Below are 12,686 nucleotides of genomic sequence, written 5' to 3'. Positions count from 1 at the left end.
GAAAGGCTGTTTAGCTTTGTAAGCATTGCGCAATCCCCTTCCAAAGTGGCCGCACTACTTTTTCTTCCAGCAATAAGTAAACATTGCTGTTTTCTGCATCCTCGCCAGCAACTGGCATTGTTTTTACTGGTTTGTTTTTCTAAATCTTAGCCATTCTGATATATGCAGTGGTATCTCATTATTTTGATTGAGTACATTGTTAATATGAGTTTGTACAATATATTCCTGTGACATCTGTCAGCCTTTTATGGCTCTCAGCCAATTTTTAAACATAGTGCTGTGTTTCCTAGTTATAAACACCCAAGATAATCCATCCATTAATAAATGAAAAAAATAGCGTTGGCCAGGATCACTAAATGGTTAGAACATAGGCCTGTGCACTGAAGGATCTCAGGTTCAATTCCCAGTCAAGGGCACATATGTGGGTTATGGGTTCACTTCCCACCTTTGGTTAGGGATTCTGTGGGAGGCAACCGATTGATGTGCCTCTATCACATCAATATATTTCTCTCTCTTCTCCCCCTGCCTCCCTTCTACTCTCTCTAAAGAGCAATGAAAAATTAATTAATTAATTAATTAATTAAAATAAATAAATAAATAAAACAAATTGGAGATACAGCCATCTCTTATTTCTTTAATAGGTTTTGTTGGTTCAAAGAGCAGCAACACATAAAATGTGCTCATGCCCTTTAGTTTCATTTCCCTCATTTTCGTAGAAGTAATCAAGTCAATGTGCTAAACAGGTCCTCTAATATGACACTCATAGATAAATAAAGGCAGTAACTACAGAAAACTATCTACAGCATAAGATGCTAAATTATAAAGTAAATATTGAAGGCAAGAATTAACAAGTAACAGGAGTAAAAGTAAATTATTCTGTACCTCCAGAATAATTTATTAAAATATAAAGGTAAAGGGAAAGTTTTGAATATAATCATCCTTGAAAATGGATTCTTTCAAGTATCTAATCAATTATAAACAGATATCTACAGCAGAGAAGAAATTAATCAGGTTTTTTTTAAAATAACTTATAGATACTTAATACTAAATACAGGTGCTTAAAAATCAAATTTCATATAAAAATGAGAAATGTCATTTGTTTTCAACTTTTTACCAGATTTGTCTACAATATTTAAGTAGTAACTTACCTCTAAACTCAAATTCATATTCCTACATTCAAATGTGCCATTTTACTCTATGAAAAGAACAGCATTTTAGTTCCCCTATGAGTTGGAAGCATAGAAATTATCAGGGCAAATATTTTCATCTTGCACAACCACAGGATAATCTCTCCTTTGAGATTTATCTCCCAGATAAATAGACTGGGAAAATAATGTTGGACCAATACAAGAAAATAAAGCTTTGGAGTGATTTTACAAAGCAGTACTCTCTTTCCTCCAAGTATTGCCAGATTAATAAATAAAAACACTGGACACCCGTTACATTTAAATTTTTAATAAAATAAAATGTTGCATGGAACATACTGAAACTAAAAAAAAAATTAACTTGTTTATTAAAATTGAAACCTAACTAGGCATCCTTTATTTTATCTCACAGCCTATCTTCATTCCCTTCAATTAGTTTAGGAGTACAAAAGGTAAATAACGTTGGAAAGGTAGAAGAAAAATAGACTAGATCAGCTGGGAAGATCATAAAAATGCACAGAAAGAACCTAAATAGGATAAAATGTTTGAAGTCTCTTTTTATTTTTTATGCAACTATAATATTAATATACAAGGGTTTTCATTTAACTTTAAATATCTCTAAAGGTATTTACTTATTTTTCACAGTTGCTCTATCAACATTTTATAGAGGTCTTACCTTACCTTTCATGTCTCTTCTTAAACTTATTATTTTCCTGGAAGAAATGGTGCTCATATATAATAACAATGTATTAATACTCTTTTGTTGTTTTTATAGTTAATTACTAGTATTTCAACATGAAAGAGGTTTTATCTATATTTTAAAAGCCTGAAATGAATGTAAATATGTACATTTAAACATCTAACATGCATTTATTATGACTGAAATACTATATTTATATCTGTATATAAACATATTCCTTTGAATTTCAAACAAAGTTTTGAGCCCAACCTAAACTGAGGATGACTTGTTGGCTTTAAAGAGAATCACCCATCATACGTAGTTGAAGTTACATTGGTAGTACTTAATAAAAGGTCACAGCCACTGAGTTAAATCTAGTCACTGGAATGTTACATGTATAGCATTGTAATCATCACTACAATATAATTTATAGAAATTCTTCAATTTAAAAATATATATATATTTTATTGATTTTTCACAGAGAGGAATTGAGAGAGACAGAGAGTTAGAAACGTCGATGAGAGAGAAACATCGACCAGCTGCCTCTTGCATACCCACTACTGGAGATGTGCCCGCAACCAAGGTACATGCCCTTGACCGGAATCAAACCCGGGACCTTTCAGTCCACAGGCAGACGCTCTATCCACTGAGCCAAACCGGCCCCAGCAGAAATTCTTCAATTTAAACAAAAAGCTTCTGGCATATTAATTCTTAGCTTTATGATAGTATCACTCCCCCAAAACCATAAACTACTTTTGCAGAATAAAATTTCTCACTTTAGATCTAAAATATAGAACAATAAAATTGATCAAAACAAAGTTAGAGAAGCCAAGACAATGAAAAAATAGTGTTAGAGATGCCCATAAATGATTGTGTGTGTAATAGAGCCAGCATGATTCTGCTTTTATATGGTGAAATTTAGCATGATAATTAAATTTTTTTATAATTACCTGCTACAAATTATAAATATATATATTACCAAATATTCTGGAGGCTAACAATGATTTATATTACAAGTGAAAATCAATGACATGAGGTGGCTATTCATCTTATTAACATGTATACAGCATTTTTCTAAGTATCTTATTAAAGAGTTATATATGACTCTTTGCAACCTAACAAAGGTTTAAGGGCTGTTTTCCTTTTGTTGAAAGAATGAATACTAATATATTTAAAAGAACACCTGAAGACATGTAATGAAGGCTTTTATATATGTTCATTATCTGATACAGAAAGCAGGATTTTTACCTGAAAGACACCCAGCGACTGACAGAAACAGGATTAGTTTCCAAGAGGAAGCCATGTTCTTCACTAGAATCTCCCGTGATGCAGTGTGTTAAGCAGCTCTAACGTTTCTTCATTAAAGAATGCCCTGTTGAGATAGATAACAATCTTCAAAAACGCAGAAAGTAAACAAAAAGGAGAATGCAACCTGATTTAAAAATCTCATAATAAAATGGTAAATAGCTCTCAGAGTTAAGGTCAGATTAATATATATATTTGGATATTGACAACAATAATACAATTTCTATTAGAATTAACTTAAGGTGTAGCACAAAGAACTTGAGATAAGTGATAAAATTTCCCTATCACATTTATTTATATTGAATACTTGCTTGCACATAATAAAAACATCAGGCTCTAATGGAGATGACCCCCCCCCCCCCAGGGAATGTATAAGAGCTATATTTATTACATTAGACAAATTATTGGACTAGAAAAATATGGTAGAGAAACCAGTTACATTAATATATCTTCCTCTAATCTAGAACATAACTAATGATCAATTAGTCAAGTGACTTTACACACGTGCCTGTAGCTCATCTCAACCTCCATAGGGAATTTTTCTCAATTATTAATGTCAACTGCCATTGTTTATAACTCCTGTGATGATCTATACGGTGCTATAGTTCCCTCCTTTGGTGAGCTATTTCTCTCAGCATCTTTTCCTAACCAAACCTCAGGGAAATAAGGATTTTCATGAATATTTACATTTTTGTCCAATGCCATTTTTATAGCAATGATTACTTATAGCACATTCATAACTGTTGGTTCCTTTGTGTTCTGAAAGATACAATAAGCATTAAAAATGTAAAATTCTAGCATGAAGCTTCCTGCAAGAACTTGACAGATGTCAGTTAGAGATTTCTATAGTAAACAAGTAGCAATTTCTGAGTTTTCAGGTGTCAGTGCAGTCCTTCTAGGCTGGAAGCGATTAAATTGAGAAACAACTGTAGAGTATATTCATGACTTTTAAATGACATATTGCTTCTTGGCAATTGGGTTCTCTTATAGACTCAGCAGTTATATCTATCTTTTAGAAAACATCTTAAAAATATAGATAAACATTCCCACTTCCTGCTAAGTTATAATTTAATACAGTTATACTGAAAGAGGGAAATACCATATTAGTCTTTTACCTTAATAATGTTAATACCATTAATTCCATTTTATTTATACTTTTAAATCTATGCCTTGGTAAGCTATTTTAATTACATGGCTAGGGACTGTAATGGAGAAGAAAAGTAATGAGCTACTAGCCACCCCTTCAACAGCTCTATTTATTATTGTTTTTTTCTAAGTAAATCATAAATAAATACAATTTGAAGAAAAAAAGTAACTTATCACTAATACTTTGAGTTTAAAACATTTTTATTAATTGCCTTTTTCCCCCAGAAAATAAAATAAAAGCAGCACTTACACAATTAGAGACTTAAAGTTGCTAGAACTATGAATATGATTCATGAGAACTGCATATTTAAATTGGTGAATTTTCACCCCACAATGTGAGTTCTGAGGAGCCACTTTCATTTTGCTTAACTTGTTCTGATGAGCTTCTTCTCAGCTCATGTTCCTCAAACTGATATTTCCCTCCCTATTTACAATTTCCTCTATTGTCTTAAATATATGCTTACACACACACACACACACACACACACACACACACACAAACACACACACACACACACACACACACAGGTACCCACATTCATAGAAGTTAATCATAGGAGAGGGACACATGGATTGGTTGCCTCCCTGACAGAGGCCAGGGATCAGACCTGCAACTCAGGTACCTGCCCGTGACCAGAAATTGAACACCCAGCCCTTCAGTCCATGGAAGTTCTCACCACTGAAACAAACGACCCGGGGCAGGATGTATTTCTTAACTGAGACTAAGAGCTGTACATTTAACTGTTGTTATTCATGGAGAAATTGAAAGCTATAAATTCTAATTTGGAAACTATTAATCAAATACAGCAAAAAACCCTCCCATTTAAAAAAAAACAAAAACTTATTTCAGTGCTTAGACTATTTTATCCATTTATCATTCATGATACTCAAAGAAAAACATATACAATGACATCATATTACTTTGCATTTTCCCCTGATTATTACAAATATTTACAAGTAAAAATAAGCAAATCATTGCTTTAGTATTAAGCCATACATTATAAATAACACATGCATTGTGCAGTTAATTGCATAGACAAGTATATAAAAATATCACATCTTTACTGGAGTCTGAAATTAGATTACTAAACATATGCTATATAAATAAATCAAGTGACAACATGTTGCCAACTGAATATAAATTAGTTATTTTTCCCCTGAAAGATGCATATATTGATAGAAAACTGCTTCTTTGTTAATGATGTGTGTATGTGAGTGTGTGAAGATATTAAGAGAGAGAGAAAAAAAGTTCTATTATTGCCTGCTGATCTCTCTCCATTTCTGAAGAAACAATTTCTAAGCTATGTGATAACCACTTGTAGGCTATCACATAGCAGTTAGAATTATATTTTAATAACGTAAATCAGGCTACATTATTTCCCTGTTTCAGTGGTTTATTTTAGTAAATAAAATCCAAATTCTTATGTGGTCTACAAGGCCATTTTTAATCTTTCCTAACTTTCTGATTTCATCTTCTAGCATTCTGTACTCTAGAGCCACCACGATGATTTTCTTGTTGCTCATCAAATATGTCATGCATTCACCATCTCACTGTTTCCTTTGCCTGGCTCCTTGATAAACAGTTTTTACCCTACTGCTTGGAATCTTTGAAGATGGCTCCTCAATTCTTCTTGAACGTTCTCCTTAAAACGGCAAGCCACCCCAACCATTTGTCAGCCTTGCCACTGGATTTTACTGCATTTTCCCTGCTTTATTTCTCATAGCAATTATCAGTATTACTGGGATGTAATATCCATAAAAGCAAGGCTATCTTCTTCACCTTTGTAGACACAGCATTCAGAACATACCTTGCCTGTTTCCAGTTTGTATTAATCTTTTTGAGTAATAATTATTAAATAAACTGGAGCCTCTTATAAGCAATTTATTTGGCAAGAGATAACACAAGAAAGCAAATCACTATTCCTTAAATTTTCCATAATAGTAATAGCTACCATCTATGTAATTCTATGCCAGGCACTGTGTTATGCACTTTACTAACACAACCTCTGTTAAGTAATTTGACACCTCTTTTTTTTATATATAGTATATATATATATTTTTATTGATTTCAGAGAGGAAGGGAGAAGGAATGAGAGATAGAAACATCAGTGATGAGAAAGAATCATTGATTGGCTGCCTCCTACATGGCCCCCCCCCCGGCCCCCTGGGGATTGAGACTCCAACCTGGACATGTGACCCTGATTGGAATCAAACCCGGGACCATTCAGTCCACAGGCTGCCACTCTATCCACTGAGCAAAACAAGCTAGGGCTTAACATCTCTTATTTATGAAGATAATTGGCCAAGATTACATAACCAGGAAAAGCCAGAACAGATGTAAAAGTAATATAGACCTTCCAGTGACATCATCTCTTACAAAGGAACTTGGTGGCGATGTCTACAAAGTCTCCAGAAGCTCTCATCTGCCACAATCAGGGCTGGTATTGAGTTAATAAAAATCAGTTAAAAATCATGCAGTCATAACTTAAATCTTGTGACTAAACTAATATGGTATAATGCTACAGTATTGGGCCAATCTTATATAAGAATGATATATATTTTTATGTGATAGTATTCTGGTGGAAAATTTATTTTTTATTTAACATCATGAGCCTTTTAAAAATATATATCCTGCCTGTAATGCATTATATACGATTTTTATTTTCATTAAAGTGGTGTAGAAACATGTGAAGTGGTCTGATGATAGCATTCTTGAAGTTTTATGTTATTTTTATACAGTTTCTCCCACACATATAATATGATAACATTTCTTAAGTCATTCATTTTATGGATTTTGTTCAAAACTATTAGCTTTGGGGGTTTTTCATACAGAAAATACTCTCGTTTTTGGTGCACTCATAAGTCATTTCTCTGCATAATATGTATTTGAATTACTTAATAACATCAACATGTACACCCTCCATGAACAGAAGGAGGAGATAAAGAATGCCAATTACCTGAGAAATAAGAACAGTGGGTGTGGCCAGTAAGGCTCAGTAGTTGAGCTTTGACCTATGAACCTGGAAGTGACAGTTTGATTCCCAGTCAGGGCACGTGCCCTGTTTGTGGGTTCGATCTCCAGTAGGGGGCATGCAGGAGACAGCCAATCAATGATCCTTTCTCATCATTGATGTTTCCATTTCTTTCTACCTCTCCTTTCCTCTCTGAAATCAATAAAAAAACAAATTATTATTATTTTTTTATAAGGAACAGTAGAAGTTGAATAAAGGTGTTTCTACTTTGATTAGTATGTGACAAAACTATAATAAGAGGGATTTGGAATTAAATTTGGTTGAAAAGAATTAAATGATCAAATATCTCTTTTTCTCTGTACCTTATTCTCTGTCTCAACTTTTTGCTAAGACTGGGACTAGCGGCATTTTTTCCTGGAATAAGAGTCCTTTCCAGGCTGAGCAAGGCCAGGGTGATGCTCACAGAAAAGTAATATTGAAAAAAGCCTTTGTGAGAAATTGTGTTCTACATGTCCTTGAAGTTTTCTATCCCAATGCACCTGGACAAAATACGGATAATAAAACACAACGGAAGATCTAGCAGAGAAACAAAAGAATGTGTGTTGGTTTTGTCATGCTGGCTATCATACATCCCTTGAGGACCATGCAGCTCTATCAGGAGGTGGATGAACAGAATTCTCACTTTCAAACATAACCAGAGTGCATTATGATATTGTGAATCACAACAAAATGAATTATATTTTGTGTCCTTGACAACGTACTCTGGGCTGTAGATGGAAATCTGAACTCATAATGTTTAGACATTTTGGAAATACTACTATTTTTTTAATATGATTTTTGACAGTGTAATTAAGCATACTTCTGGTCTATCTTTCTCATCTTTTTAAAACTAGGAACATTTTTTTTCTACCTTAACAGAATTTTCCCTGAAAGAAAGTGTACATATAGCAAAGATTTAAGAAGGAGAAACACTAGGCTTTTGAGACTTTAAGTCAACTTTGTACTTTTATTTAAAACACAAGTTTATTTAATACTACATAGTACATTAAATCAGGGGAAAAGACACTGACTCTAGGAATATGATGTCAGAAATATTCCATAATTCCTGTCACGTGGTGATATAGGAGAAGGGTGAGGACAGAATGGTGGCTCATTGGGCCTGATGCCAGCTCTATGTAAATGCAGACAGGACTTGTGAGGACTGGTGAGTACCATCCATGGCCAGGTGACAGCATATGTCCCCTTCTGCTAATATTGGAACGAGGTGCCATGACAAAACTGAGTTCTTAAAATATTACAAATTATATTGTAAAACATCTTTAAATACCTCAATAAACTGATGTGAAAGGAATAAAACTTGCTAAAGATAAAAACTAGATAAAAGCAGCAAGCTGAGACATGAAGCTAACTTTCACTGGTAGGCACATACTAAATTCCAATCATCTTTAGGTCAGTGTTTATAGCTTGTCTGAATGTGTGAGGCCAAAAAGAAAGACTAGGGTCACATAAGGTAAAAATTAAAAGAATTCTATACAAGGGTGCCCAAATGTAAGTCTACCATTGTGAGTCTGCAAAACACAGGGTTTATGTTTGTATTACTATTTCTTAATTATTATATTATTCATTTGTATTATAATTATAGGACTACTTTTGCCCACCTCTGTATATCTAGTATGCCAAAGGACTTCAAAACTCATAGTTAGAATAAGCTAGAAATACCTCTCCACAGAAATACACAACCCAGAGAATAATAAAATAAAAATTTCAGTCCTACACCACAAGAATGGATGGGAAGGAAAAATAAAATCTCATAATTAAAAATTCACAGTCAATATTCACAAAATATACAGAAAAAATATCATTATGAGTGAGTCAACAGAAACAGTAAAAGTCAGAATCAAATGCTGCAAATATCAGACATTTGACTTTTCAGACACAGATGCTCAAACAAATGCATGTGGTCTGCTATTAAACAAAAAGGAATTAGCATTATGAAAAATAAGAAACAGAGATGGAGAAATTTATACCTAGTAAGACAACTAGGTATAATGTGAAATAAAGATAAAAGAATAAAGGGTACAGTTAGAATGTCTTATTTATCTAATCAGACTTCCAGAAAAAGAAGAGACTAAGATAAAATGATATGTGAAGAGATAATTATTAAATTTTCCCAGAACTCATTAAATTGAACAATTTTAAGATTCAGGGAGGCCTGAAACACACACACACGTGCGCGCGCGCGCGCACACACACACACACACACACACACACAAACACAAGAGTAAACACCTCAGCAAACCATTGAAAATGCTGCATACTAAAGATAAAAAAACAGCAGAGAGGAAAAAAAGAGGTATTAATTAGAAAAGTAGGAAAATCAGGATCTCCGTTGACCGAATAAAAGCAGTGATGGCATCCAAAAAAATTTCGAGTAATATACTGAGAAGAAATGACTCTCAATCTATAATTCTAAACCCAGTCAAAATTAAAGGTCACCAGCTAACTAAAGCTCTCCCCACACAATCAACAACTGAGAGGTCAATTAGGTTTTAATAAAACTGGGGTAAAACTGAGTTTGTTGATAGTAAATTTTTGAAAAATAATACATGATAGTCATCAGATAGAAGAAAAAAATAATTGCAGTGAGAAGTTCTGAAATGAGTAAAAGGAACATAACAGAAGCTAACTCTTATGGTTACTATTAATATATGCCTGTGAAGTGTTCTAAGTGCTTTACCTTAGAAGACTCTATGAGACAAATCTATTTACTCTCATTTTAAAGATGATAAATCTGAGATAGAGGTTAAGTAAATTTTCTAAGATTGCACAGCTCTTTGGTAATGAAGAGAAGAAATTACATATTTAAAACTCTCTTACACAGAATTTAGCACATACACAACTTCTTATGTCATGTGAAACAGAAACCTGAATTGCTTAGTATCACATTAGAAGGCCTCCACAGTTTGACACCATCCATGCATCTTGTCCCTTCTTCCACTAGTGGCTAGTCCATCTCAAACATTTGGGAGGCCAGCTAATTAAAATAATTTTTCATTTGCAAACCCAATTAGGGTTGTATATATTCCAGAAATACTCACACACCCCTTACCATAAAATTCCCTATTTCAAAATATCTAGTTGTGGAAAGGATAAAATGAATTATTAAGCTGCTTAACTAAGGGCAATAAAGATGTCTTTGTGTACTGTGATTTGGATAAGATTTTAGAGTCATGGTCTGTAGCAAGTGAGATGGACCCACATTTAGACTGATATTTAATCCTTTTTTAATTTATTTAAATAGATGAACAAGGATCTTTCGAAGACAGTTAAAATAACAATACTTGTGCTCAGTTAATTTTGGTTGAATTTGGTTTTAAGGATTTACTTAAAACTTAACCCTTCTATCCTCAGAAATCAGGCATTTTGAATAATTATCTTTGTCTAGCAGTAAATACCAGAGGGCTAAATTGTATATAAACAATGTTTTATTATAGGCGCATAGCTAAAGTGGGAATTGTAGATAAATCCAAGGCAATGTTTGAAACTGCTAATAGCAATCCCCTTAAGAATCACACACATCTTTGTTCATTTCCATATTAAAACAGTTTGCCTGAAAGTTATATATTCTCTAAAGACACAGAAAATAGGGCTGCTAAATGACAAAGAAAGAAAAAAAAATCAAACAAATAAACACAAACTTGGGAACATGCCCCATATAAATTCAATACTGCTATAAAATATAAGGCAGCTCCCTAGTGGAATGTTACTAGCAATAAGACAAGAATCTGTAAGTGTCCTCTTCTATGTTGTTGACAAAGAATTTATAAAGAAACCTCAAAGAATGAAAATGAAAGGCTACAGGAATATGCACTACATCTTTTTATACTTCGGACTTTAATACTAATGACAATTATTGATTTCTCTCACACAGTAACTGCCGAGGAACAACGTGACCAGGTCAATAGGGACTAGTAAGGAAAATGAAGAAGATGCCAAATACTGGGCAAAGCCAAAGAACTGATAAGCTGCCTCTGTCTGCACAGGCCTTTCCTGGTTCTCAGCAGTGTTACCTGATTTCATTAACTCCTTAAAGCCTCACAAATAAAAAGTCTAAAATCCCCAGCAGAGCATATGTTTCCTCACATTGTTTCCCTTAATTCAGTTAAAGAGCTTAGAACATTCTTAGCTTTCTAGTTCACAGAGTTGAAAATATAATAGGTAAATTATGTAAGACACGACGTATTTTACTCAATTATACTCCTAGCCACTAAATAACTCAAGAGAGAAATTTTTAAGTGCTTAGGACCTATGAGATTCAGAGCCCACCTAGGTGAGTACTCTGACAGGGACCCCAAGGGCCCAGTATAATTTCAGTTTCAGGAAAATGAATAAAATCGGCTTATCATAATCGGACAACTAAGAGAATTGGAAAGTGTAAAATCATGTCATGTTATAGTACCTTTTTTCATAACATCAAGTTGCTAAGGCTTAGTTAACATTTAAGACATTTGTAGCTACTCTAAGCTATTCTACAACCTTGAACTGTATTAAATCTAAATATTTTTGAATTCCCAGAAAAATACCATTGTTATTGTTTGAAGCAGGCATCCTTAAGTTGATTTTTGTGTAAGTAAAGTCAAGAAATTGGGGAAGGGAAAATCCAACAGATTGTTTTATTTCATAATCTAAAGTAAGTAGTAGCAGATTTATATATTACAAATGATTTTCTAAACTATATTTGAAATAATTATAGATTCACAGGGAGGCAGTAGTTGAAAAAAAGTAAAGGAAGGGCTTATGTGACTTTGTGATTGTCAAACATGTATTGCCTTTCTTTATTTTGGATCTTGAAAACTCAGCACAGGTTTAATCAGCCTTAGTTCTTAGGCATTTTGCCCAATATAGATGCTTCCTACTATATAGACATCTTCTCTCTAATTTGTTTTCCTTATCATCCAACCAAAGCAAGCCACTTAATTCAAAGGCAAAGCATGAGGAGATGGAGAATGCTTATGGAACTGGCTCACTTTTTTTTTTTTTTTTTTTTTTTAATGAATTGAAAGAAAAAAGAAAAAAAAAGAGCACACCGTATCTGTAATCAAGACAAATTCTCCAGCCCTGAATATACTGTGTATAATTGCTTAGACATTTTTACAAAGGAAAAAAATACCTAAACTTTAAAATATATTACAAAAATGAGATTACTGAATCAATCTTCTAAATTAACAAGCTTAATAAATGATGAGAACAGCAGGGCTTTCAGTGAGATAAATGATAGAAATGTATGGTACAAACTCTTTAGTGTTATACATATTTCCTATAAGAATTTAGAAAGTTTTTAAATACTTTTCGTCAGTTACTATAGTATGGGAGGCATTTGTGATATTATGGAAAGAAGTAAGATTTTGAAAGTACAGACAAGAATTGTAAATCTGCTAG

The 12,686-nt window shown here is 33.2% G+C and overlaps 1 protein-coding gene across 1 annotated transcript in view; it reads right to left on the bottom strand.

Annotated features, from left to right (window-relative positions):
- The window catches only part of CNTN5 (contactin 5), a 720,133-nt gene that overhangs the window by 579,928 nt on the left and 127,519 nt on the right, over nt 1–12,686 (bottom strand). The window contains exon 2 of the mRNA XM_036427705.2: nt 3,073–3,196. Within this exon, the coding sequence (XP_036283598.1) occupies nt 3,073–3,127 (55 nt within the window). The 5' untranslated portion in view covers nt 3,128–3,196. The remainder of the gene's footprint in view (nt 1–3,072; nt 3,197–12,686) is intronic.

The sequence above is a fragment of the Pipistrellus kuhlii genome, unplaced genomic scaffold (genome assembly GCF_014108245.1).
Source record: "Pipistrellus kuhlii isolate mPipKuh1 unplaced genomic scaffold, mPipKuh1.p scaffold_m20_p_9, whole genome shotgun sequence".
Lineage (NCBI taxonomy): Eukaryota > Metazoa > Chordata > Mammalia > Chiroptera > Vespertilionidae > Pipistrellus > Pipistrellus kuhlii.
This window is presented reverse-complemented; position numbering and strand designations above follow the sequence as displayed.